This window comes from Sylvia atricapilla, chromosome Z, assembly GCF_009819655.1.
Source record: "Sylvia atricapilla isolate bSylAtr1 chromosome Z, bSylAtr1.pri, whole genome shotgun sequence".
Taxonomy (NCBI): domain Eukaryota; kingdom Metazoa; phylum Chordata; class Aves; order Passeriformes; family Sylviidae; genus Sylvia; species Sylvia atricapilla.
This window is the reverse complement of record NC_089174.1, coordinates 8,142,432-8,170,168: the sequence shown is the minus strand read 5'-3', so window position 1 is coordinate 8,170,168 and position 27,737 is coordinate 8,142,432. Positions and strand designations below refer to the sequence as shown.

General features: G+C 48.9%; 1 protein-coding gene across 1 annotated transcript; it reads left to right on the top strand.

Moving 5' to 3' along the window:
• The first annotated feature begins 732 nt into the window (after window positions 1–732).
• On the top strand, window positions 733–23,984 carry LOC136374436 (sodium/hydrogen exchanger 6). Its single transcript, XM_066339793.1, has 16 exons — window positions 733–1,009; window positions 7,035–7,234; window positions 7,613–7,690; window positions 8,345–8,421; window positions 9,423–9,535; window positions 11,074–11,179; window positions 13,980–14,121; window positions 14,368–14,473; window positions 14,700–14,788; window positions 15,007–15,120; window positions 16,691–16,802; window positions 17,161–17,314; window positions 17,472–17,502; window positions 18,691–18,770; window positions 19,372–19,477; window positions 20,243–23,984. Exons 1-16 carry the CDS (start codon window positions 748–750, stop codon window positions 20,516–20,518), a joined length of 2,046 nt encoding a protein of 681 aa, XP_066195890.1. The 5' UTR covers window positions 733–747; the 3' UTR covers window positions 20,519–23,984.
• Window positions 23,985–27,737: the final 3,753 nt, after the last annotated feature.

Sequence of the window (27,737 nt, the reverse complement as noted above, 5' to 3'; positions counted from 1 at the left end):
ACGTGCAGGAGGGACGCCCCGGGCCGAGCCAGGTTTGGGGCAAAGCAAGGGCGAAGGGTCCCACACAGCCAAGCATCCTGGGTCTTCCATGCCCCCAAGGCACAAAGGCAATTCTTTGAGGACGTTTCCTACAAGTCACCTTTGAGCTGATCACTGGCATTTATTGCAACCCTTGACCCACCGGTTCCATACATCCCTCCTCTATTTCTTGGTTAAAACGGCGGGAAGTTTACCCTGACCCCACTTCGGGGTCCTAGGCACCATCCACATGCCTTGGCACGACCAGCCTCCACGATCCCCCTGGACCGCGTCTTCCCATAAGTCGGGGCGTATCCTGCAGGACATCCCTCCAAACATTTAAAACATGTGCTCCTGTGCGTGGCCGCGGTAAACTACCCTGCACCAAGCCTGTCAGGGGATTTTTTTTTTTTCCCTCTTACGAACCCCTCTGAACTCTGATCACCTCCCCCCTTCTCGCACCCTTCGTCTTCCCTCGCAGCCCATTCCCTAGGACTCGTCCCAGCCGCTCCAGGGCTCATTGCAGCCCCAGGCACTCCTTTCCGTCCCAAACCTCGCCTTACGAGCTCCCCAGCGCCGCCCTCGTCCCCTTCCCCTTCCCCGTCGCCCCTCTCCCGCTCCGTCGCTGCCGGCCCGTCCCTATCCGGGCTCCCCGCGCTGTTCCCGCCCCCGGCGCCTGCGCCCAGAGCCGCTTCCTGGTGTCGGCGGGGCCGGGCCGGTGCCGGGGCGATGGCGGGGCCGGGGCCGGTGCTGGCGGCGGCCGCGGGGCTGTGGGCGCGGGGGGCGGCGGCCGCCGAGGTGGCGGCGGCGCGTCCCGGGGCGCTGGAGGAGGAGATCGTGTCCGAGAAGGCGGCGGAGGAGAGTCACCGCCAGGACAGCGCCAACCTGCTCGTCTTCATCCTGCTGCTCACCCTCACCATCCTCACCATCTGGCTCTTCAAGCACCGCCGCGCTCGCTTCCTCCACGAGACCGGGCTGGCCATGATCTACGGTGAGCGGCGCCCGCCCCAGGCGAGCATCCCCCGCCCCGGCACCCCTTCCCTGCGAATCCCGGTCGGGAGCTGCCCCCAGCGCTGGGAGCCCCATCCCGAGCAGTCCCGGCTCTGCGCTGAGGCGCTGGGGGCTTGCCCCACCGCCCGCTGCCGCGGCCGCACGAGTGGCGACCAGCAGCGCGTCGTTCTCCGGGTCAGTGCCTGGGGGCCCCCGGCCCAGGAGCTGCGAGGGCTTGTCTGGTGGGCGAAGGGGTGCGGGGGGACACGACACGGCCTCTCGTGGGTGCAGCTGGACGCTGCTGTGTCACCGGGACAGCCCCGTCCTGCCGCGGCTCGTGCCGAGCTTTATCTGGGTGTTGCTGGAGGAAGGATTGGTTGTTTTCCATACTCTAGATATGGAGTGCTCTCGAGGGCATTACTCCCAAATCTCTGGCAATGAGGAACTGGTTGGGTTTTTCCAGACGGCTTTCACAGGGTGAAGCTGGCAGGGTCACGGGCTACCACGTCACCAAGCACTGGCAGGTCCCACTTACCTGCTCCAGGGTTGAGGGTGAGGACTCGGGGCAGCACAGACCAGTTGTTGCACGTGTAAGGAGCCTTGCATCCATGGTTGGATGGGGCTCTGAGCAATCTGGTCTAGTGGAAGGTGTCCCTGCCCGTGGCAGGGGGGTTGGAACTGTATGATCATCAAGGTCCCCTTCTGACCACAACCATTCCGTGATTCTGTTATCTCACATGCTGGGGCCAGAGGCTGTGTTTCCAACATGTGTTTAGAGCATCCAGATTTCCAGAAGCTGCCTAGGAAGAGTGGAGAGGCCGTTCAGGGAATTCTCCCACCCTTTGCCATGCTCAGGGGCCTGTACAGCCAGCAGCCTTCTATCCTGCTGCCTGGGGACCTGTGTGCACAAGCCCCTACCTTTAGAGTTCCTTCTCTGCTGTGACAGGACCTCTTGGAGAGAAGCCCCGTGTGTATTCCTACAAGAAGCGGAGCAAGGCTGCGGGGCAGTGGAGCAGAGCTGTAGACATTTGGGGTTTAATGGTGGCCTGTGATTTACTGAGGTGACATGGCCTCGTGAAGTGGCCTGAACCAGGGTATGGAGGGGCCGTATATGGCTCTCCCTGGGTTATCTGGCATGACTTTGAGTTCAACCAAAGTAGGACTGGGAGGTGTGCTGGGAAAGTGATTAACTTGGCCATGGATCCATATCTAGGGAAGATTTGTTGAATTTAGGATTGAGAAGGCATCTCCTGCTGTGTGCTGTATTGTGTCTGTCCTCTGTGTGGCCTTTGCTGACTGGGGTTGATGTGTGACCACACAGAGTCAGTCGTGGCTGAATCTCTCACCCAGCAGAGAGCTTTGATCTGAAGGCTGGGACTTGACCTGTTTGGGCCACTGGCTTTTGTGATCCCAAGTTTCAGTTAATTGGAAGTGTCCTTCCAAATGAAGGGGTGGAGACACTTGAGTCAGCCAACAGGCACGAAATACTGGTCTGCTTTTTCAGGGGCACAAAATAGTGTGCTGCTTTTTCCGGGCTCTGCATTTTCAGGTTCCTTCCAGCCACTGCTCAGGGGGGGTTCACATGTTTCTGGCCCCCTGCCCAGGGCAGTATGGTCACCTCGTGGGACAGGAGCTGTGTTGTGGGAGGACATGCTTCCACCGTGGAAGGTCTTCTCTCTCCTGCTGCCCCAGAGCTCTCGATGTGTGACTTTTTATTCCTTTTGTGCTTCCACACTTGTCCTTAACCTTATTCTTCTTCTCCTAGACATTTCTTCCTGTTGATTATCCTCTCTCCCTGTCCTACCTGAGTGCTCACTTTATTCTCAGAGCACAACCTGGGCTGTTTCAGTCTCCTGCTGATTCATAAAATGCACCTTTTCTGTCTGCTCTCCTGCAGACTGAGCTTAGAGAATTGCTGGTGAAATCGGTAATGTCACCTGTCTGATCATGCAGAACATCCCAAGTCTTCCCTGGTATGAAGGCTTTTAGCATTTACTTCTCAGGTTGTGACAGGTGTCATAGAAGGAATGTGTGATTCCCAAGGAGTGGTTAGATGCTGTTTTTCACCATGATAACTTAAAATCTGCAGGGAAGAAAGGTATCACTGTCCCTGTCTCACTGTGATGCTTTTAGCCCCAAGGAAGTTCACTGAAAATGTGAAAGGGGCTGCAAAACACAGCCTGAAATCTGAACAAGAGAAGCAATTTGCAAAAGCTTGTTCTTTTCTGTTTAAACAACCCAGCAACAACCAAGTCAAAACTTTTGCATATATCTCTTTTGGTGAAACACATCAGTTTCCTTGTTTTTTACTGGAAGTTACAAGCTCTTGTTCCAGGTGAATTTCTGTCATGCAAATCACACTGTCAGCTCAGAGCTAATGTTCAGGAGCTGGACATTGGCTGGAGTAATTTCACAGTGACATACAATAGGTGCCTGGTAGCCTTTAAGCTTCATTTCAGTGTTTAAAATGAGGTTCCCACATCTGAGGTGCCCAGCATTTAGGATGATTAATTGAACAATTTTGTTTCAGTTCTTCTCAGAGTCTGATGGTGGATGTGCAGGAGGTTCTCTAGAAGTTTAGTTCCGTTATATTTGTTCCTGCTTGGCCCCTGTATTGTGTGTGTCCAAACTGCTTGTTGTCAGGATGTCTTCAGTTGTTAACATTTTTCTTTCCTTTTGGTGTCCAGATTAATGCTCGCCTGGGGATCCTGTCTGCTTCCATTGTTGTTAAGTGCTGGGTTTGGTAATATATTAGTCTTCATTTAAAACATTACCTCGGAAATGTTCAACGGCACCTTGAAAAAAAGCCCGTGGGCTTTTGTTCTTTTTAATGAAGTCAGGAGAAATGCAATGAAAATACTCTCTTGCACTTTGCATAAAAGAACCCAATTAATTTTCTGGCTTTGCCTTCAGCTTCTCAATTCCTTGCAGCTTTCAGCTGGCAGCTTCCTCGGTGTTGGGTTCCCTCTGCTCAGCTCAGCTCCCTCCCAGGGCTCAGTTTTGTAAAGTTTCTGGCACCAAAATCATGTCGATACTGGCTCACAGGTTGCTGCTGGGGCCCTGTGAGTGCCAGGAGAGTCTGAACCATTTCCTAAGAGCCTGTCAGAACCAGAAGCACCTGCAGGGTCCCCTGGACTTGGTACAGGGAGCCTGAGCTCAGGACTGGGCTTGGTGTCTTGGAAAACCATGTTAGGTTTGTCCCAAGTGCTTCCTGCGAGCACTGTTGGATAGGGAGGGTTGATCAGATCCACCATGGGGCAGGAGGAGCTGCTGGGGCGGGGGGGCATTTAATGTTGGTGGAATAGTTGGTTTCCAGCAGAGCAGCAGGATGCTTTCCCTGCTGGTAACTGACTGTGTCTCTGTGTCAGGGCCACCATCAGGGTCACACTCAGTGCCCATGAGCACTTTGTGCATGTGGGTGTCTTTCCCCACCTGGCAGCCTCCCAGGCAGCCTGTTACTGAGCAAGATGAAAAGTCTGATTTTGGGACTCCCAAGCAGGGATCCTTGGCAGATATTGCAGGTTTATCTGTACCTTTTCCCTTAGCACATTCCTGGCCAGAGTGGGAATTTGGCCCTGTCTGGAGCTTGGCTCACACACGAGGCCAGGAGCAGCTGCCTGGATAAGAAGATGGCAGAGGAGCAGGGGTGCTATCAGATGTAGCACTGCTTTGGGACAGGGATTAGGAGTGGAGAGGTGGGTGAGTCAGGATCCCTTCTGAATTCACAGCAGTGACTCCTTCTGTCTGTCCCTCCTTCCTCCTGTGGGGCCTCTCATCTCACAGTGCTGAGCCTGGCTGTTAAAGGGGTTGCTGGGTGGGTTTCCTTCCATCTGAACAAGGACAGGCAACTGCTCGTTTCTGATTCTTGCATGAACCTCTGAAATTGTTTGGGTTTTTTTTTTAAGAAGAAACTTTTTTAGAAGTCTTTTAACCCTGGTAGGGTAAACTTTTTTACCCCAGGTAGGGGGGTTGCAAAGTGTGGTGTACCTTAATAGCCATAAGCAGATGTAAATAACTCTTTGAAACTCTTTTTATCCCAGAGAAAGGTTTTGGTTATTTCTCATGGTGCCTGTAGGATTGTCACCTGGGTGAAAGGAAAATGGGATGTTTTGTCCCACGGCTGTGGTGCCATGCAGCCACTCCCACATGCTCCTGTAAATATATGCTGTGGCTTCAGGATGTGCTTGACATACTTGCTTTCATTCTATACTTTTATTTCTGGAGTGCTGGAAGATCACAGGAGCAGAGGCTAGCAGAATAAGTAAGCTAAATAATTACTTATGGTGTCCTTTCTCTGTGATGGTGGTGTAAAAGCAGCCCTCAGCTGTTCTACCCAGTGTGACATGCTCTGAACTCTCCTTGCTGGAGCTGATGGTGCCTGGCTGTGCCCAGAGCGAGCTGTTCTGTGGCTATTGGGGTGATTCAGGGCAGGATAAAGACCAGAATTGTGAGAACCTGGTTGGTGGTGCATGGCTTAAAAGCATCTGTAGCCTTTTAGCTCACCTGTGCTGTAAAGTGCTGTATTAGACCAGGGTTTTGGGTCCGTCCAGTTCCTGAGCTGAGCTGTTTTAGGTCAGCAGGGGTGACTTTGTGTGCAGCCACCTCCTCTGCCTGTGCTCATGGCCTGGGTGCTCTGGTGGCCCTGCTGCGTGTGGCACCCTCTGAGTGAGGTGGGAGATGGGGGCTTTTGTTTTCACCATCGCGAAAAATAGAAAATCTTGTCCAGGAAAAAATGTAGCCAAGGGAGAAGTCAAAAAGTAGGTGGCAGATCAGGAACTGGCTGCAGGAGATGCTGAATGAGCTGTGGCCCCAGTGTCCTGCCCAGGCTCTGCTCCCCTAGAGGTGGTGGCACAGGAAGGGTTGGGTGTTCCCTTCCTTGGGGGTTGTGCCCTGCCTGTAGGAAAGCAGAGAGCAAGGCCTTAATTAAGGCTGCAGCAAGGAACAGGAGTGTCCTGGGAGGCAAATGGAGAAGCCTTCAGAGCGTTGCGGTCTGTGTTTAGTTCCCACATGTCTGAAACCTTTTCATAAATGTGTGGTTCAGAGATGGGGTTGAGATCCAGGATTTCTGTGGTGGCTCAGGGCTGCCATAGTCAAGGAGTTTCCAAACCCTTTTGTGCTGAGGGCTACATGGAAAGGTGTCTTGTGGGACACCCCTCTTCCCCAGCCTGCAGATGTGAAAACGGATGTCTCTGCCAGGAGAGCGCTCAACACTCTTGAATCTGGATTCGAGACCTCAGACAACAAAAGAAAATGCCTTATAAAATTGTTGTGACTTGTGAATTAACCCCAAAATGCCCCTATTTAGCAGCTGAGCTCGAGGCTCGCTGGGATGCCCTGGGGCTGCTGCTTGTGGCGCAGAGCTGAAGTCAGCAGGGACAAGGAGTACATCTGGGTGGTCTGCTTGGACTAGGAAACAGTTTTATGTGTTTATATGTTTCTATTTCAAAATAGAAACAAAAATTGCAAAGAAACAAAATAGAAACTAGAAACAAAATAGAAAGAGAAACAAAATTTCAATAGTTTTATAAAACAGGCAGGGCTAGGAGGAGGCTGTATGGTGCTGTGGCGCCTTGGGAAGTATGCTTGCCAGCCTCTGAGTGTTCAGGGTGGTTGTTGAGTATCATCTTTAATCCCTGCCAAAATTAAGAGTTTAATGTATCAGTGTCAGGTTTCAAGGTGCAAAGGGGACAGTTTGGGCACGTGTGAGCAGCAGTGCGAGATGCTCACCTTAAAAAACCCAGTGTGCCCTTGATGTTGGCTGTTTGCTGCTCTACAGTGAGGTTCTGACTGATTGCTGAGCAGTTCAAATCCTTCAGGACTTGTCCATGGCTGTGTTAGAAACTCCCCATGAGCACGGAGCCTTCACCTGGCTCACGGGGCACGAGGATGGTTCAATTCAGTTATTGGCTTGTGGTTGTGCTCAGCAGCTGAGCCGGGGATCAGGATCCTAGTGCTTCATCCATGCTCAGAGGGATCATTCTGGGGGTTTGCTGTGGTTTGTCTCACAGACCTGTGTCCCTCCCCAGGTGTCCTGGTTGGTGTGGTCCTGCGCTATGGCATCCACGTCCCCAGCGACGTCAACAACGTCACCCTGAGCTGCCAAGTGCAGACCAGCCCGGCCACACTGCTGGTGAACGTCAGTGGGAAGTTCTATGAGTACACCCTGAAGGGGGAAATCAGTGCTCAGGAGCTCAACAACGTCCAGGATAATGAGATGCTGAGAAAGGTAAGGGGGGCAGTGGCTGGAGACTTGAGCAGTGCTTCTTACCACCTCCATGGGGATGGGTCCTGGATCTGCTAGGTTAAGTGTTTTTATTTTGTGTTTTTAACTTGTGATTGTGATGAGCAGTATTTTATAAGTTGAACACAATGTAATGAAACTCTAGTTTTAGCTCATCTTAATTTAAGCTGTTTAGACTCTGGGATTTGTCTCCAGAGGATGACAGGCATATCCTCAGCTTTGACCCAACAGGATTCACATGGTGGGGGTACAGGGCTTCCCCATGTATTACTTTCTTATTTGTGTTTGTCTTGCAAAATTTTAACAAATCATTTTACTGTTGGGTTGTTGTTTTTTGTTTGTTTTTTTTTTTTTTCTTCACAGGTGACTTTTGATCCTGAAGTATTCTTCAACATTTTGCTTCCTCCCATTATATTTTATGCAGGCTACAGCTTGAAAAGGGTATGTGCCTTTACAGTGCTGATGTTTTTAGTTCCTCTGCCTCCAGAGAATTTTTAATACTTGTGAGTGCCTTAATGCTTGCTCAGCAAGCTGAGGCTGCGGGGGTGGGAATGGTTTTACCCTGCAAATGTGGGACTGTGGGAGGCAGAGCTGAGAGTGCCCCCATCATTCTTGTCTGCCCCTCTGTCTTGGGAAGGGTCAGTGACTTCAGCCATTTCCAGCAGGAGTTTTTGGGGTCAGCCAGGCCATTTCAGCCATCCCAGCTTTCCAAGCACATGAGAGTGTGGGAAGGTTTCAGAAAGCAGCAGCTCTCTGAAATGCTGACTTGGAAGGAGGGGAGAATGATGCAGTTTAGCTTGCGGGAGAAGGAAGGAGGAATGCTGCTGGGTTAGGAAATCAGTTCCCAGGACTTAGAATAGCACCTTATTAAATAGCGCCCAGGTATGAGAAAATGATATATTCGTGTTTATTAATGCTGCATTAACTGCTGGTCTGGCACTGGGCTGTGCTGAGCACCCTGTGCCTGTCCAGCTCATGATGTCTGAGCTGGGTCCAAGTTGCTGTGGACACTATGGGTGCCTGGTGCCTGTGCAGGCTTGAAATAAATTGTTAGCAGAATATAATTCAGTTCTTGGGTTTTTTTTCTCCTGCTAGAGACATTTCTTCAGAAACTTGGGATCCATTCTTGCATATGCTTTCCTTGGCACTGCCATTTCCTGCCTGGTGATAGGGTGAGTAGTTGGAGCTGGGCTGTTTCTTCCACAGGGGTTTGATCTGGGCTTGGGAGACATGCTCTGAACCTGAAGCTGAAGCTGCTAATCCCAGCCCTGAAAAGTCACACAGGCTCTGCTACTGATGCTCAGCAGCAGCAAATAATACTGTTTACTGTGCAAACTTCTGCTGCGTGGACAGGGTGGTTGCTGTCAAATTGTGAAGTGCTTTCTCAGCATCTGAGCATCCCATGAGAATAGTTATTCATGGCAAGGAAAGTTTCACACTTCAGAGAAAATTGTCTTGGTAAGTCAGCAACTTCAAATTATTGAAAGCATAAGCCCTTTTAAACTTGAGGCACAAGAGTAGAGGGCAGGGTCACAAAGGCAGATGTCTAGTGAACACAGATGTGTTTCAAATTGTTTATCTCTCAGTGCAGAGGCTGCTGGATGGTTCCCACTCTGGACAGTAGCACACAGGCTAACACAGGGTGTTTTCCATTGGAGTCCAGTGGATTCAAGCAAACTCAGCATCTGTGTTATCTGCTCCTCATGGAAGGTTTTGGGCATTGGGTGTTTTCCACTGGAGTCCAGTGGATTCAAGCAAACTAAGCAACTGTGTTATCTGCTCCTCATGGAAGGTTTTGGCCATTTCAGTGTCAGTCCAAGGTGACTTCACTGAACTGTGTTAATGTGCAGCACTGCAAAGTGATTATGTGACCCCATAAGCCTGGCTGCTGCTTTTCTTTAGCCATGTTATGCTCCTGGAGAAGTTCTGGACCCAGTTCCCTGTTGGCACCACTTTTGTGCTCCAGTTCAGAGGTTGCTTTGGTGTGTGTGGTCCAGCATTCACCTCCACGATCATGGCCCTGGGGTTTCACCAATCTCAGTGCATCCCATGCAGTTCGTTGTTGTTCTGGCATTTGAGTAGCTTCAGTCTGGTAAATTCAGGGAAGCCAAGCCCATATGAATGTTGTTTTAATGCATTGCAGAGATGTGTAACTGCCTCTTCTGATCCCCAGCTCTGTTGTGTACGGCTGCGTGGCGCTGATGAAAGTCACTGGGCAGCTCGGGGGAGATTTCTACTTCACTGACTGCCTCCTATTTGGGGCCATCGTGTCGGCCACTGACCCAGGTGTGTTACATGGTTTCTCTACATTTTGGCCTGGTTTGAGCTGTGGGGCAGAGGGGAAGAAAGTCTGAAACCCCTGCGAGTTCTCTCCTTCTGAATTTTGCAGCTTATTTTATTTGTGACATTCTTAGAGGTCAGATTTGTCTCTGTCTGCCTTTTAATTTTCTTGGGTTATGTGCAAAACAGCTTCCAGACCTCTGCTTTCCTGAATCTTGGTTTGCAGTTAAGTCCTAGGCAGCCTCTCTCTTGACTTTGCTGGGGTTTGGCATTGTGTCTCTGCCACCCTGTGCCAGCAGCTGTTGCAGACCAAGATGTGTGATGTGGGGAGGGTTCAGTTGATTGTTTTAGTTAGTTTAGCTATATTCTCCTGCTTCCAGTTTGGTTAGATTTTGGCATGGGCTAATCTAATTGAAATCAGGTTAATGAGACACCTTAATGAGCAGTACTGAGGACAATAATGACACCTTGTAAATCAAAACTATGAAAAACATGCCTTGTCCAACTAAATTGGAGTTAGTTCATGATAGCTTGTATGTGGTAGCTGTTTACTTGCATGCTCTCATTTCATGTGAAAACACATTGCCACGAAAAGGCCTCTCTTTGCTCCTGCCCTTTGCTGAGCAGGGCTGGAAATCTTCTAAGGCTTAGAAATGCTGCAGATGAGCTGTTGTTGTGGCGTCCCTTCTTTGGGCTTGAAATAGGAACAAGAGGATTTCCGAGGTAGAAATGGAGCATTTTCCTGTGCATAAATGGATTAAACCCCCTTCAGTGTGCCCTGAGTGCTGTTTGAAAAGACTCACAGAAGTTGGCTGGAATTGGCTCAGCCCTCAGCCTGAACGATGCACCATGTGTTACATCTTGCTTGCTTTGGATGTTGTGATGTTTCTGTGAGGCTGATATGCAAAACCTGCTGCTTTCCATTATCCTCTTGGAGCTGCTGGATCAGGGAAGAGCTTGAGGGAGCGCTGATCTCGGCCATGTGGCCATAAATCACAGACACCCCCCACATGGGGTTTGAGCCGATGCCTGGCTATTTCCAGTCAGGTCTGAAACGTAGGGTGTCTGTGCTGGCACTTAGAATTTGTTGAATCTAAGGATTTCTGTCAGAGTATCAGGAATGGAAAGAGAAGGCAGTGATAATCCTGGACAAGCCTGATCGTTCTGGATTTCTGCAGGTGGAGGAAGGCTCTCCCTGATGCTCCAAGCTAGTGGTGTCCCTACAGCTGGGTGGCTCATGCCAGCCTGGTACTGTGGCCAGCCCACGAGCTCAGACCCTGAGAAGCTTAGAGCAGGATTTGTTTATGTCTGCCTGCAAAAGATTCAATAGGCCAAGATGTGTTTTTGTAAAAGGAGGAGGGAAATGATGAATCAAATCCAAATGTGAAAGAGCAGAAAGGAGACTATCAGAGAGCACGGGGGGCAGCTGGCACCATCGCAGCATAGGCACAGATGTGCAGGAAGGCAGCTTTCTAAAAAGGACGTTTGATTACATCGAAATAACAGCACCTTTTTGAATGTCTCTCTATTTTTCTATTTGTCAGTGACTGTCCTTGCCATATTCCATGAACTCCAGGTCGATGTTGAGCTGTATGCCCTTCTCTTTGGCGAGAGCGTCCTCAATGATGCCGTTGCCATAGTGCTGTCTTCGTAAGTGTCTTCTGTTTTTATTTAGAATTGTTCTGTGTGTTACATGTCAGGAGTTGGGGGAGCCACTTAGCCTTGCCCCTCTAAAATAGGAACATGGGTGTTTGCAACAGCGTCTTGAGTGTCCCAAAAAGCTGTAGTGACATTCTGATGCATGTCTTCGTTGCTTACCACTGCTTGGGATTACGGATTACCCTTACAGCTTCCCCCTGCATGATGGATGGTTTTGTTTTGCTTTTGTGGTCAGTTGACCCATTCATAGGGAAGTTTTTATGTCCCTCTGAAACAGGAAAAGCACCATGTCTGCTTTTCAGCCACAAGATCCCACTGAAACCCCTTGCTGATGGCTTTGCTCCTGCCTGCATTGCTTCCCACTCACAAATCCCTGCTTTTGTTTAGGTGGAAATAGCTGGTGAAGCAGCTGTTTCATTTCTCTCCCCACTTAGAGGAGTTAATGTTCTTACAGCTGGAGTTAATGCCCTTGACTAAACACGTGGGAAACTTGCTGCCTTTCTAGAGAAATGTTTTATATTCTTTAATATTTTATGTCCTTTGCATGCAGGACATATTTTATCTGCATTTTCACTGTGTTGTCATCATGGGAATTTGTTCAGTAATGTATAATACCTGCAATGGTGACAGCTTAACATATAGCTAAGACTAATGGAGAAAATATTTCTGGAGTACTTGTCACTCCAGCGTGCTGGTTGTGTGGGTTTCACTGGAGGCAGCAAGTAACACACTGTGAGCTGTGTGTTGTATTTACAGAATTGGGTGTTTCTGCTGAGGTTTCTGGAACTCTTTGTATTGCTCACTCTGGCTTTTTTGCTGGATGTGTCACTGCTGGTGTGAGAGGAAATGCTGCACAGCCAGATTATGTTTCAGAAGTGATCATGAGTGAGGAGGGGATGGGGTCTTCCGGCCTGTGCTGGTGGGTTCTGGGTGGGAGTGGGTGGATTCAGCCTCAGAGTGATGGGATTTGTGGTGGATCTCAGCACGTGTGGGTGATGGCACTGCCTGCAGTGATTTGCCTCTTGCTCTGCTTCACTGCCAGTTCTGTAGCTGTTGCTCTGATTTCCTGCTTTCCTCTCTCCCCAAGCTGAGCTCAGTCCACCCCCTCCCCAAAACCAGGATAATTTGCAGCAAGGCAGGAGCTCTGAGTGTTCACCCAGCAGTTATTTTATTTTGCCTCAGCACTGTGGGCAGGGGAGGATGAGGAGCTGGGCTATTCAGTGGCTTCTGCCCAGTCTGGGTGCCTCAAGGCTCCTTTCCTGCCTACTTTCAGCCCTGGGCAAATATCTATTCCTGTGCTTAAGGAGCAGGATCTGTGCCTTTCTGTTCCTGTCTTGGCCTGGCGTGGCTTGGCAGCTGGGACTTGTTGCAGGATGAAGAGGAATTGAACCCAGAACTGAAAGCTGGTGGGCAGTGAGGTGCCAGAGCTGCAGTTTGGGAGCAGAGGGGTAAATGCAGCTGCTGGATCTCTACCTGCTTCTTCCAAAGGGAGAATTCACAGGGATTTAACACCACAGGAGGCCCTATGGGAAGCTTCATGGGCAGCAACAGGGGAAATAAAGGGCAGCTGGCAATAATGTCTAATTGGCAATGCAAAAAGCCAAACCAGAAGGAGAACTGTAAGAGGTTAATATGAAAAACCAGCATTCAAAGAGTTGGTTGTGGAGGGGAAGTGAAACCAGTCTGGATTAAAAAAAATGAAACCTAAGATCCCAGAATAAAAACATGTTGGTGAATGAGAAGTATAAGATGGAATTGATAAAAGGAATTAAATGGGGAAAATCTGCAGCTTGCAGTATAAAAGGCAATGCAGAAAAATAAGCTGTATTAAAAGCAGGGAAGTTTAGCAAGGGAAATTACCTGTGATGTGTTGGAAAGGGGAGGTTTGTAATTTGTGCAGAAAAACATTGGTGTGTAGTTAGGGAAGAAAGCTGAAAGATGTGTGTGCAAGGCAGTAAATGTCTGTTCTCAGCAGATTAAACAGCAAATGTTTAAAGTTCACATCTAGGAATTTTAACTCCTGAGAGTGAGCCAAGGGATTGCTAACTAGGAAGTTAATGTTTTCAATAAGTTTACATCAAGGAAAGTGATGTAAGAAATTGAAAAATGGAATGGGATAAGAGGCCCCCTGTATCTCAGCTTTTCCTGCAAGGCTCTGCTCATCAGGAGTTAGGAGGGAACAGACCGAGAGGTGGGATCAGCAGTGCAGACCTGTTTGCCATCTCATCACAAAGGTCTGTTGAGGTCTGGTGGACACAGAGAATGGTGTTGGTGCTCTGCATGGCACTGTCTGCCTTGGCTACGCTGTGGTATTGCACTTTGGAGCTCAGAGCAGTGCAAACTAGATGTAGTGCATGTTAAATGTGGCAGAACGGGAGCAGTTACAGCTCTCTGGGGGACGTTCACATCAGCCGCCTCAGAGAAATGGAAGTCTCTTGCTTGAATGCTTTGTGGTCCCACAGCACCTGGCATTACAGAGTGCCAACCCCCCCCCCAAACACCACCATAAATACCACATGTCACACGAGACATGGGCTTTGGTCCCCTGCTCCCTAATGTTCAGGAATAACTGCACATCCAGGCTTAGATGGGGTGGCTGATCCCAAAATCCCCAGGACAGGGAGGGTGTGCAGCCACTACACACTGTGATCCCAGGGGATTGTGTCTCCCTGGTTCTTTAGGCTCAGTGTTTGCAGCAGTTGTAGCACTTTGCAAGGCTCGTGTAGCACGGTGAGGTGACTCTCCCTCCAGACTAAGCAGTTTTGTTCTTGTCCTTTCCCTCCTCTTCCAGCTCAATAGTTGCGTATCAGCCAGCGGGTGACAACAGCCACACGTTTGATGTCACAGCAATGTTCAAGTCCATCGGGATCTTCCTGGGGATATTCAGTGGATCTTTTGCAATGGGAGCAGCTACTGGAGTTGTGACAGCTTTAATATCCTTTTCACTGTTTGGGTTTTTTTTCCAAGTGCTTACATAACAATTTACTTATTTTTGTGCTACACTGCATTTCACCCAGATGTTTAATTTTTTTTTTTCCCTAAATTAATGAAGGACGGTGCCATAGCCTTTTTAGGGGCGGACTATGTAACTGTGGGACTGTGTAGCTGTGATGCACAATTGGATTTGATATGCTGTTAGCCTGCAGTGTCTCTCCAAATTGTCCTTAACCATCTGCAACGTCACCAAGTTCACCAAACTTCGGGAGTTCCCCTTGCTGGAGACTGGCTTGTTCTTCTTGATGTCCTGGAGCACGTTCCTGCTGGCTGAAGCGTGTGGCTTTACAGGCAAGCTCCAGCACAGCCCTTCCTCTGGGATGGAGATCTGCAGGGGTGGTGGGGCCACTGAGTTTTGCTTCTGTCAGTGTCGGTTGTGGCCAGGGCTGTCCCTCTGCTTGCAGAAGTTTAATGATTCTGGGTTCTGGGGTTACTGCATCAAGTTCCCTACAGGCCTCGGGTGTAGCTCGGCTCCCTTTTCCTGACCAGGAGTCTAATGTGATGCTCTGCTCCCCAGGTGTGGTGGCTGTGCTCTTCTGTGGGATCACACAGGCCCATTATACCTATAACAACTTATCTACAGAGTCTCAACACAGAACTAAGCAGGTGAGAACTCCTCAGACCTCTGCAGCCTCTCTTTTGAAAAAATTCAGTGTTTTTTCCTTCCGTCTAGCCAGAAGTAGGTGCATCTGTCTTCTTACAGCTGCATTTCACTTGGGTTGCTTCTGCAGAAGTATTTATTGCATGACGGATGGGCTTAGCATACTTTTCTTGTTAAAACTATGTTACATCTAACTCACTTTTAATTTGTTTTTCTCTTTCAGTTGTTTGAGCTTCTGAATTTCTTGGCAGAAAACTTCATCTTCTCCTACATGGGACTTGCACTGTTCACCTTCCAAAACCATGTCTTTAACCCTACCTTTGTGGTGGGAGCCTTTGTATCCTTTGGGGTCCAGTTTATAAGACAGAAAGAAAAGGAGAGGTGCCTCATTCCCAATTTGTGTTTTTCATTCAAATGAGTGGGTTTGAATTTTTTCAATCAGTCTAGCTTTATTTTTAAAAGGGGATTTCTGCCATGTAGTGATGCCTTTCCTGGTTATTTTAAGAAGACAGATTCTTTTTCCAGCCTTTCTGTTGTTTTTTTTTTACCCGTCTTCTCTCCTCTTGTGGGCATCCGAATCAGCTGCTGCAGGAATTCATCATTCAGTGTGACCATGATGCCAATTCCAGGCGTTGTCCTGTGGCACCAGGAGGGGCTTTGCAAAGGGGGGCTGCCTGGTTTAGCTGTTTATTTCCTCTTTTCTCTGCTAGTGCACTTGGTTAACCCTGAAAAAAAAGCCTTTTTTTGGTCAAACAGCACAGTTACAGCTACAGTAGAAGCCTCTGAATGATGTAATGAGAAAGGATTTCCTGTTCTGCAGGCTGATGCTAACGGGAACAAGGGCCCTGGTATGGCTCAGAAAAACAAGAATTTTGAAGGAATTTTTTTCAGCTCACAGGAAAGCCAGTTAAATGTGCAGAATTAGTTCCACCCCTTGCCAGCACTGATGTGAATTTATACTGGTAAACAAAACGTTTTTACCAGTGCTGGTCCGTAGGTTTGCAGCAGGCTCAGCTGAATTTCCCTGATCAGCTTTTTTGGTGTTGCAGTAGGGCAGAAAGGGTGGAGAACAGAGAAATGCCATTTGGGCTGTTATACTGAAATTTTGTGCTGTGCCTCTTCAGTGGGAACTGGCTAACTCACTGATAAAATAGCTCATTCATGAGACAGATCATGAAATACATCTCTTATGCAAATTGTGATGTTCAGGAAAGAACATAAAAGCTAGAAGCTTTTTCCATATTATTCAAGGCTGTGCTGAATACTGGCTCCAAGATTATTTTTGCCATCTGGGTGCTGGTATTAAAAGACACAGCTTCAAAGATAAAAAGCAATATGAAGGGGCTGGTGATTCTTGTATCTCACAGTCTATGAAAACAGAAGGAGTATTAGGGTTTTTTTTCCTTCTCAACGGCTGCTACTTTCATTTTGCTGAATAATCTTTGGGAATGGGACTTGGCTTAAAGCTTCAAACACAGCTGTGAAGTGTGGCATGCTGGGGAATGTCAGAGGGGTTGTCATAGCTGTGATAACTTGAGCTTCACAGAAGACAAATAATTCTTGGGGGCCAAAATGGACCTGGCAGCAGAGAGTGTACTCTGGGAAATGGTGGCTTTTCTCTCCTCTCACTTGTCTAACATGTCCTGTCATCATTACTTTTGTTTATTTGTGCTTCTTTCTGTATGATACTCCTGAATTGCTGTGTTTCAGTAGGGCAATGCTGTGTGCTCTCTCTGCTCTTCCTGCAGTGGTGTAGCACTCAGAGCTGGGTCATTTTCTTTGCAGCCAGAGCAGCAGTGTTTCTGTGGCTCCCAGTTTCCTTTGGGCAGTAGAAGCTGACTCTCTGTGCAGGTGGGATGTGATGGGAGACACAGGAGGAGCAATTTCCTTAACATGTCCAAATACAGCTTGCTATCTTCCTAGGAAGAGCTGCCAATATATACCCATTGTCATTTTTACTGAATTTGGGGAGAAGAAATAAGATTGGAACGAATTTGCAGCACATGATGATGTTTGCTGGTACGTTACGACATCCTTTCTCTGACCATGTGGCTTATTGGCACTTCCTTGCCCCTGAGAACCTGGAAAATATTCCTTATTCAACTCTAAACCTCCTATGGGCAATGTCTGGAGGGGAGGCTGGGCAAGAGGGGACTCAGTGGTTTGAGATGTAGGAATGAGCTCCTCCTGTCCTGCTTCAAGTGCATGGCACAGGGCAGGAGGAGGGTTTGCCTTTCCAGGCTCAGAAAGAGGGATGACAAAACCATCACTGCTCCCCTGGTGGTCCCAGCAGAGGGGCAGCAGGATGTGAACCCCGGGTGGGAAGGTGGCCGTGGGGGGTGACCTGACACAGCTCCTGTGCTCTCCCTTCCTGCAGGGCTGCGTGGAGCCATGGCTTTTGCCCTGGCCATCCGTGACACGGCCACCTACGCCCGGCAGATGATGTTCAGCACCACCCTGCTCATCGTCTTCTTCACGGTGTGGGTGTTCGGCGGGGGCACCACGGCCATGCTGTCCTGCCTCAACATCCGGTCAGTGCAGGGCTCCCCTGGCCCAGCGTGGCCTCCCCCTTGGCCTGCTCTCACCTCAGGCTGCTCAGCTGTCAGAGAGCAGAGACAGAGCCCGTCCTTCCCCCCAGATCCCAACCCTGGCACTGTGTGTGACACTGTGCTTGTTCTCCCCGCACAGGGTCGGTGTGGACGCGGATCAGGAGAACGTGGTGAGTGTGCACTGCTGGGCACCTCTGCAGAGGAATCTGCACTGCACCCTCAGGCAGGGGTAACATCCTGCCCCTGTGAATGCCTGTCTGTGCTCTGCTTATTTCCAGCTGCAGGAGTTTTTAGCTCCCCCTGTGAAAGAGTCTGCAGTCAGTGGGAGTCACAGCTTTTCTGTGCTCCTTGGTTTTTGTGAGCCTTATTTTGTCTCAGCTGAAAAGAAGGGCACAGAAGCAGTGCTGGACTGTTTAGTCAGTCCACGCTGCTGCAATAGATTCAGTCTCTGCCTTGCTGGGTTTGAAATAAAGCCCAAAGTGAGCATGGTGTGGAGACTCTGGCTCATCCCAGTGTCTAGGGCAATACAGAAATACCATTTACTCACTCATTTTATCTTCTGCCCTGTGGGTACCCTCAGTCCCTGCTTACCTCATTTTCCTGTGGGTAGTTATGTGGCAGCCCTGGAACCTCTGACCACACTGAGATCAATGGTGGAGCCCCCAGCCCTGGGAGTTTTCCTGCCTGGTAGCTCCAGCTGTCTCATTCATATGTCTGCAGCCTGGTCGTGCTGTGGCTGTGCCTCTCCTTGATTTCAGTGTGCATTCTGCACCTTGGAGATTCATTTTATTCAGAGCCATTTATTGAGCTGTTCATCTCCTGGAGAGAAAGCATCTAATGCGACAGGCAGCCCAGGGCCATAAATCTGTAAGCCAGATTTCTATGAAATGTGTAATTGTATTCATAGTCCCCTCCACACAGCTTTATATATTTTTCTCTGACTAAAAGGGAGCGTGGAGTTCCCATAACAGATAATTATTTGCATGCAGCAGTGTCAGCTGAGATCTGATGGAGGTTGAATCTGTCAGTCACTATTTAATGTGATGTCTGGGTGCAGCTGCTGGCTCTGAGGCACTTTAAACCTGAGGGTGAGACACCAGAAGGCTCTAGCAGCAAAATGGTCACTCTGTACTTTGATACCACCTCCCTGAGGCAGTTGGAAGCTGCTAAATGCAGCCTGTTGTGGTGTGAACGTTCTTATACACATGGAAGAAACCTCTAAGGCTTCTTCTCAAGAGGCAGTGGGAAAGTCTCTTTGTGTCCCCTGGGGATAATCCAGTGTCCCATGGGGTCTCCTGGCCCTGACCCAGGTCATGGCATGTTGTCCTGCCCCTCTTTACTGTTTTGCTCTCCCACAGGGTGTCCCGGAGAGCGAGAGGAGGAGCACGAAGGCTGAGAGCGCTTGGCTTTTCCGCATGTGGTACAACTTCGACCACAAGTATCCTTGGATGGCTGTTGGTGTGTGCCCTGTCAGATCCCACTGCCCAGACACCCCTCACTGGGACCATGGCTTGCTCCCTGCTTAGCAGAGGAGCCAGCGTTTGCTTTCCTGTGACATTGCTGTGTTTTGGTGTGCACCTACTCGTGTTTGTGAGAAATGACGATTTCCACCCTCTCTCAGTGAGAATGCAGCAGAATTCTGTTCAAAGCTGGGCTCTCCAAGACTGGAATCCTGGGGATCCTTAATTCCAGGGAGAAGGTGGGCAGGAAGGGGTGGGGGCTTTCTTACATGCAGTCTCTCTTGGTAGATCTGTGCCTCTCCTCCCTTCCAGGTGTTGTGCTGTGAATTAGTGGAGAAGTGATGTCAGGCTGAGGGGCACAGGATGATGGGACAAGCTGAGCATCTTACCAGGACTGTGTCCTGCTGTGTTTGGTTTGCATTCTCGTTGCACACCATTACACCTTCTATGCTTCCATGCATTTGTTTTTCTTTTCTTTCTGTGATTTCTTTGCAATGCCAAGTCCTTCAGTGCTGTGCTCCTAGCCCTTGACTCACCAACATGGCCCCGTACCTCTTTTCTCCTTAACCCTCTCCGTAGCTATCTGAAGCCTCTTCTGACACACAGTGGTCCCCCACTGACCACCACACTCCCAGGGTGCTGTGGGCCTGTTGCCCGGTGCCTGACGAGCCCACAGGCATACGAGGTGAGTCCTTTAGTTTCCTTTCTGTCACAGTGCTGTAGATTGGATGTATTTTCATTTCTCTTTTGGATGCTGCTCTGCAGCATCAAGCTGGGAGCATGAGGGCAATCAGATATTGGGGCTGATGGATGAGGTAATTCCCATGAGTATTTTGCTTTTCCAGCCTGCTGTTAGGTCGTGAAGGGGGTTGTGGTGTATTCCTGGTGGTTCCTCAGTGACTGGCTCAGTGAAGTTGTCCCAGCTGTCCTTCCCCAGGCCTAGCTGGGAGGACGCACAATTCCCTATCCCCTGCTTGTTTCCAGCCTTACAGCTGAGCCATTCCTGCAGCCCTTTCAGCTGCATCACTCACAACCAGAAAGACAGCCAGCATTGCCATGCCCAGGGGCCCCTTCCAGTGGCAGTGTTCATGCCAGGAGTCTTCTGCACAGCATCAGCATCGGGTTCCCTGACAAACCAGAAATGGCTGTGATGGGTCAGAAATGCAATTCCTGTGCTCATGAAGCCACAAATGCTGCATTCCCCAAGTACCTGGCTATGGCACCAGAAAGGAGAGAGCTGGGAGTGCCCTTTTAGGCAGTCTGCAGAGAAATTCTGTATGGTGTGAGTCACCTGGGCTCTGAGATGTGTGTGTCAACGTCTGGTTCTGGCCACAGTGCAGGAGAGCCTGTGACTCGGTGCCTCTGTCTCTGCTCAGTCACCATCACCGTGCCATTGTGAACAGCCATTCTGGAAGAGTTCAAAAGCACTTTCCTCCTGTTTCTTCCCCAGAACCAGGAGCAGCTGAAGGACGATGACTCCGACCTCATTCTGAATGACGGGGACATCAGCCTGACCTATGGGGACTCAACGGTGAACACCGACTCGGTGGCGTCCAGCGGCGCATCCCGGCGGTTTGTGGGGAACAGCTCAGAGGACGCCCTGGACAGGGAGCTGGCTTTTGGGGATCATGAACTCGTGATCCGGGGAACGCGCCTGGTCCTGCCCATGGACGACTCGGAGCCCCCATCAAACGTCCTGGATAACGCGAGACACGGTCCGGCATAAGGTCGCTCGGTTTAATTGACAGTAATATTTGCATATATGATCAAGAAGTATGTACTACCTAAAGTCTAATGCATGTCTCAAAATGTCTAAGCTGTATAAATATTATTTATATGGTGTCAAAAGAATATAAATATTCTCTGCCAAGCACTTGTAAAGAACGAGCTGCAAATTTAAGTTAAAAACTGTGTTGACTGCACTATGTAGGGTGGAACTGTTTTAGCGTAAGAGTCTTTTGCACACAGTGAGCTTTGTTAATGTGTGATTTGATGAAGGGTTTAGTTCCCAGCGGGTGAGTAAAGGAGCTGTGACTCCCTGTTCATCCTTTGAACCTGGGAGAGGAGGGTAGGGAGCTGCTGGTGAGCAGTGAAAATTGCTTTCTAGTCCGATGAGGATTGTTGAATTTCTTTTGGTCTCTGATCTTTGGACAGTCACGTTTAAAATATCAGCAGAAGATCTGCCCACAGACTCTCTTGCCAGGGAGTGGATGGTGATAAACTTGTTTCACTGTGGGAACCTGGAGACATTCTGCTTTTTAGTGACCCTCTGCCCAAGCCCTGCTTTAGTGGGCTCATGGCAGGCCCTGGCCAAAGCTGACAGCAAGGGCTGTGGGTGTCCGGCTGCTTGGATGGGAGCAGGAGAGAGGGATGGTTGGTGTCTGTAGTTGTGTTCAGGAGAAGGAGGCGATCCCACAGAAACTACACCAGGCATGCACAGATTTTAGGTCTGAATCCATCTTTCAGCTGTGGCTCAAGCAGCTTTCTAGAACCAGCCATCAAATTCTCTTTCGGCAACTAAATTTCACGTTTGGGAAGCGGCCGTGTCCTTGCGTAGGCCAATCCCTGTCCTGCAGTCACAGATGTAGCCAAGGTGTGCAGAGCTGCTGCAGCTGCACACGGGGCTGTGGAGCCCAGCCAGCCTCAAACCCAAGCTTTAGGGCTGCAGATCCACACGGTACCTCCGGAGCTCTCCAGAGGCATCCAGCTGGTACTGAAGGGGAGCCGTCCGTCCGTCCCCCCACAGAGTCAGAAACCATTGCACTTTGTTTGGTCACTCCTTAGCATGCTGTGTGTCTGCAGTCCCCACCCGACCTTTCTTGTGTCTCTTTTCATTTAATGAGAAATGTTTGAGAGTTGATTTTTGGTTTCAATTTACTTTTTTGTTTTTTGAGGAAGAGCACAGAACAATTTGCGATTTCACACTAGTGTTAAAGGATTTATTCTGTAGTTATGGGAATGGCTAAATGTGGAGGTTCTGGCTTCCGTTCTTCCTTGCCAATGTTGAGATTAATACATGGGAAACACAGGTTTCGAGTTCAGACTTGGGTGTTTATTATTTCTTATCTATTTACAGACTCAGGAGCTGTGAGCTCTAACTAGCAAGTTAGAGGACAGAGGTAAAATGGGGAGCTTCTAACTCTTTCCAAGGTTATTTAAGTGATAATTACCCAATAACAAGGTGACACCTATATTATTTATACTTTTGACCCAAATAATGACTGCCCAAGGCCTGCAATGCGGATCTTTTTCACCCAATTACAGAAAATCACCTAAACCTGCGAAGAAGGAGGAAGAAGAAGGTGAAGAAGAAGGACACAGAGCCCTCCATCTTGACTCACATGTATTACTATATACTAAGACCCCAAAATCTAAGTTTCCGGAATTCCAAAAGCTAAAGGTGCAGTAAAACTGTTAACCCTGACATCTTTTTTCTCCTGGAAAGGGGGAATCATGGAAATTTACTGTATGTAATTTTATTGTCTATTTTATCTACATTTTTGCTATACAAACCTTTCAGGGTTACTAGTGCACTACAGGTCCGTTCTGGAGTTAACCCTCTCCAGTGGGCTTAAACAGAGGTATTTAAAATGAAAATACATGAAAGGGAGCCAGGTGAGTCCAAGTACTCCCAGCACCCATTAGCTGTCTTTGGAACAAACTCTGCATCTCTCAGGATCTGACCCTGAGACCTCAGAGCAGTGTCCCCACAGCTGTTTTCCCCAGCATCACTTGAGAGCTGGAGGAGACAGAAAATCCTGAAGTTTCAAGTGTATATGTATAGCTGAGAAAAAAAATCTACATGGTTGTTTTTTTATTTTCATTTTCTCAGGTCTAAGTAACATTGCCTTAAATTTATGGATGTGAAACAAAAATTATTTTGGCAGTTTATCCCCAAGAAAATGCTTTCTTTTTCCTTCTGAACAAAATGTGTAACTGTTGCCATAGGACTTCCCTAAAAGGGGGGTAATGCTCTGTTTATATTTGGGTATATTTGGGGCATCTTCCTTGCACCTGTAAATGGCATCCCGCTGTTAACAAAGTTGGATTAGCACTGGCCTTTGTTTCCTACTATGCAGGAATTCCATAAAGTGAGTGTGCATTTTATATGATGTCTGTAACTTAACTTCATGTGTTTAAAAAAACAAAAAAAGAAAAAAAAAAAGTAGGAACCTGTTGACTTTAGGTTTACTGCATCACTTCTACATCCTGTTTTTTGTTCGTTCTGCCTTTTTGAAGAGGTATGATAAATAACTACCTCTTGTTTTTTCCTGTATAGCCTGACTATGGATTCAATTTACAGAGTTGGTGCAGCTGGAGGTGCAGGACAGTTCTGCTGCCCAAGGGCTCCCTCCCAGGCATTCCCAGCTGAGGTGCCAATTTGCTTCGAGGTGGCCACCAGCCAATGTTTTCCCATGGCTGTGGTAGCATTCCTCTCTTCCTCTAACCCTCTGACTTCAGTAATTTGTCCACTCACTGTAAACTTGACAACACATTACCCATAGGCCTCAACTTTTACACCAGTAGCAGTTCAGTTAGTACATAAAAGGAAAGAAAGTTAACCAATGATGATTTTATGGGTTACGTTATGATCCATATATAATATAATCAGGGCTTTTGAATAGCCTTAGTCAATGAATTAATCTAAGCCTAAATTCATGAGCAACTTCATAAATAAATGGGATTCATCTTCAGCTGATTATTTTCTGTACTGGGCAGCAGCAGAGCACACAGGAATGCCAGAGGCAGAGCCCTGATGCTTTGTGCTGCAGATGGAGTTAAGGGTATCTCGGAGAATCAGGGCCTGAGACCTTTGCCAAATAGATAAGACAGCCCTGAGGAGGCACTTTACATCCCCCACAGAGTTTTAGAGAAGGTGCCCTCCTTCTGTAAATTGAATTTTCATGGTTTTTGCACATGAAAAAGCATTGTAGGTAAAGTTATGATTTGTACTGGTACTGTCAATTTGTGTGGTAATGGCATTAACCCCGTAGCTATGGTGTTTGTGCAGCTGATCTGTGATAGCTGATGATCACTATTGGACCTTCTGTTTACACTGACTAAATCCTTTACTGTTGCGTTGTACTGTGAAAGAAGGAGTATGGGCCTATAAAAGATTATTTTTTTTTCTTTTTTGGAATTGTGTGTACCGTTTCATTAATTCACACGGAAATAAATCTGTAGCAAAGTGACGACGTGCCACTTGACCTTCTGAGACCAGTTTGTTCATGGCCTTGGGCAGCAGCCACGGATGCTGGACCCTGAGGACTGGAGTGCACACTGCCTTCAGCCCAGCTCCTGGGACACACCTTCCTTGTATGTGGAAGTATTTTGGCAACCAGTGCCATGCTGGTTGCCAAAACTCCAGGAGCAGCAAATCCAGCTGGGATAGTGCTGCCCACTCCCAGCCCTGGGGCAGTGAGTGGACCTGCAGAGAGGCATCACCATGGGGTGTTTGCAAAATCGAGGTTCCTGAGCTTTCCCAGGTTTTATATCCTCTGGCACTTTTGAATTTGCACTTGGGATCCTGGCTGGTGATTCTGCCCTCTGACTCCCACCACACCATTTTTTTTTTGGTACCATGTAATGAAAAGGCAAGTTGTTCAAATGCTTTACAATCCTTCAGTGCAGAGGGCACCTCAGAAGCTTCAGGAATCTCTTCTGACGGCTTTGATTCGCCAAGGACAGCTTTCATCCCTTGGATGGTGTAAAGCCACACTGTTACAGCTCTGCCTGGCTGCAGGAGGGTAGCCCTGATATCTGTGTAACACACTTATCTCCCACCCACAGCAGTGGGCAGCTGAGGGGCTGTCTGTGCTGCTTTCCAAAGGGACTGTGTCCTTTGTGTGGGGTGGTGAATCCTGAGCTGTCCTGCTGGCTGTCACAAAACTGAGACTGCAGCTCAGAAAAGCTGTGAGCAGAGATGGGCTTGCCTGGCATCATGCTGGTCATGGGTGGTCTGTGCTACTGGAACTCACAGCAGTGGGACAGGAGACAAAGGTGTTATATTATTTTCTTGCTATGAAATGATGCTAATTCTGCTGTACTTGCCCACCTCAGCATCCCGACAGCTGAAATAAACACCACTAATCTCACTGGATACATGCTGTCTAGCCCAGCTTGGGTTGGACTCGGGCATGTAACTAAAACAAACATGGACATCATTTAGCAATTGAACAAATGCTTTTTGGCAGCCCTTCACCTTCCCAAACCCTCAGAAAATTGCAGCAGACCCCTTCAAATGTATTGTTTCCTTGAAACAAGGTGTGATTCAGGCCCCTCACCTCAACCCAGCACCCAAAATGTAGCTGGGATCCTCTGGTCTGTATCCACCCTCCCCATCACAGGCAGCTGCAGCTGGGCACCCCTGGGCCAGCAGCTGGCGTCTCATATCAGCCATGCAAACAAATTTTGGATAGGTGCTGTTCAGAGGCACAGCAAGCAGGGACAAGGCAGTTCCCTGCGTGGTCTGGAGAGGGGGACTTCCCCTGCAGGTGCACAGAGCTGTCATTTGCTGATTAGTCCCTGTTTTATTAGTTCTGTTCAGTTTGAGCTGATGAGGGGCAGCTTTCAGTCAGTACCATCTGTCCACCTTCATGTGGGGATCAGTAAAGTGCTGGGAAATGGGACAACACTGGGTATCTACGGCCTCAAAAAAACAATCACAGGGCTGCTTTTAGAGTAATCCTGTATTGCAATGCCCAAAGCCACAGACAGTTCTGCACCCTTGGCTCTGCATCTCTACATCATGCTGGAGTAGCATTTATATGAGGTAAAATTTTTAAAAAGCAAGGCTTTGATTCTTCTCCCTTATCTCATCATGGCCTGCAAGGAGCTCTGGTCTTTGCTGGGTCCTCTAGATGGCAATATTGGAAAGGACAGCAATTGTCCATCACCACGGCGTCTCTGCAGATCTGGGCCGTGCAGAGCCCAGCCCAGCCCAGCTCCAGAGACCCTCCCCATGCCCTACTGGGTTCTCCACACCTCATGCACCATCCAGCTGATTCCTTATCAGCACAGAGGAGAGGAGACCCTGTTTCAACACTGACTACTCTGGCACCCTGAGCCCCCTTGCAGGAACCACCACCTTCTCAAACACCTGGGAGTATGGAGGTGGTCACAGACATCTCCCCTGTGCTTTGTTTTCCCCTTTAAGCCCAGCTGCTTGTTGGCCATGATTTCCCTATTAGGCTTTAAGAATGAGGAATTTAAGGCCAGCGGCCACAAGCGGACTGCAGGATGAGTTTTGGTCAGAGATGATGTTCACAGTTTTGGTCATGGAGCTGCTGATGCATCTCAGAGCTGGTTCAAACCCTCCCCACCAGCACTGAGCCTGCAAGGGCACCTTCTCCCAGGAGCTCCCTATGTCTCACATCACCCGGGCATTAGCCCATTCCTAGCACTGGGTTTTGCTGACCCCTGCAGCCAATTTGTGGCCATCATGGCTGTTTGCACTGTTAGAAGAGGACTTTCTCTTGTCACATCTCCAAAAAAAGTGTTTCTCACCAGATGTTTTGTGGGGAGTTTTATGGAGGAAACTTCTTGGTGAGGTAAGAAGAGGAGGTGGGGGTGGAAATACCTCTCACATGCCAGTGAGCCCAAATATAATCTCACAACAGTAAATTGCAAAAAACTCTTTTGGCCACATGTGTCTGTGATTGGAGAATAGTTGGAAGACGAGGCAAATAACGCAGAAATGGAGAGATGGTGTCCTTACTCACAACCCTAACAAAAATCTGTCAAGCCGATGAGGGAACCCAGGGACTGGGAGTGTTTGTGTACTCTCTGTGTCCAGTGCAGGCGTAGCAACACTGCCCAGCACAAACACTGTGTGTGCCCCCTGTTTTCCACCTCCCCCACTCAGCTGGGAGCCACGTGTGTCCCATTTATCCCAAAGGCATTTGCAGCACACCTGGTGCATTCAGCCCTGTTAGCATCAGTGGCTGCCTTTCACCTTGGTGGCAGGGGCAGCACTGGGGACAGTTTGTCTCCTGCTGCCCTGCTCCCTGCCATGGCTGAGCAGGGAGTGGCACAGCAGTACAGTGGTTCTGATATCCCTGAAAGCTCCTGGACCTCAGATAAAAAGAAAAGTCTCGGGGTGCTGGCTGCTGCAGAGGTGAGGTGTTGGGGTGAGGCTGTGACTGGAGAGCTCAAGGCCAGGAAAAGCAGAATTCCAGTCTGTCACAGCTTAGTGCTGCTCTCAGAACAGTTTTGGAGATCAGGGGCTCTGGGGCATGTTCCTTTGGGACTTGCAGTCCTTAAACAGCCCCTCTTGATGTTTTTCCTATCTCCAGCCCTTACAGTCCCTGCGCTTAGAACCTGGGTCAGAGGCTACAAATCTCTTAATGAGTTGCAGAAGTCCTATTAGGTTCAGGATTCTGGGGTAGTAAAGGCTTGAACCTGTTGTCCAATATTTAGACATGTGTATATACAAAAGGATTTTGTCTTTATTAATTGTCCTTTCATAGAAAATTCCACCAGCTGTCCTCCTCCCAGGGGTGCCAGGGATGCTCCAGCCCCAAGGAGCCCATATATGGTTGCAATCTCTTAAGCCTGCATGTTCCACAATAGTGTGGTCATGGCTACTTTTAAGGATATGTGTGAACATTGCTGCCTTTCCCGTGTGCATAAGCTCCCAGGAATGTGGAAAAAGAATAAAAACGTGCATAAATTGAAGCTGTCAGCTCTGCACAGTCTGTCAGCCCTTCCACCTGCAGCAGCCAGAGTAGTTATGCCAGCCTACACACACAGGTGCTGTGCTGGGCAGGGCAGGCATTGCAGGGCAAAGGATGCCTTGAGAATAGGAAAACACCAACTGACTGAGCGTGGAAACACTTGGCAATGTTAACGTGCCTGGCTGAGAGAACAGAAAAGATTTGCTCTTGCCCTTCTTCCCCTAGCAAAGGCCTGAACAAAAATGTACCTTTTCTGGGTAGTAGCTCCAA

Bases quoted from the DNA above. Each gene is read 5' to 3' on its own strand.
- LOC136374436 (XM_066339793.1), top strand. From the start codon at position 748: ATGGCGGGGCCGGGGCCGGTGCTGGCGGCGGCCGCGGGGCTGTGGGCG. The intron at 7,235-7,612 runs GTAAGGGGGGCA...TTTTCTTCACAG, and splicing joins ATAATGAGATGCTGAGAAAG to GTGACTTTTGATCCTGAAGT. The intron at 19,478-20,242 runs GTGAGTCCTTTA...TTTCTTCCCCAG, and splicing joins CGAGCCCACAGGCATACGAG to AACCAGGAGCAGCTGAAGGA.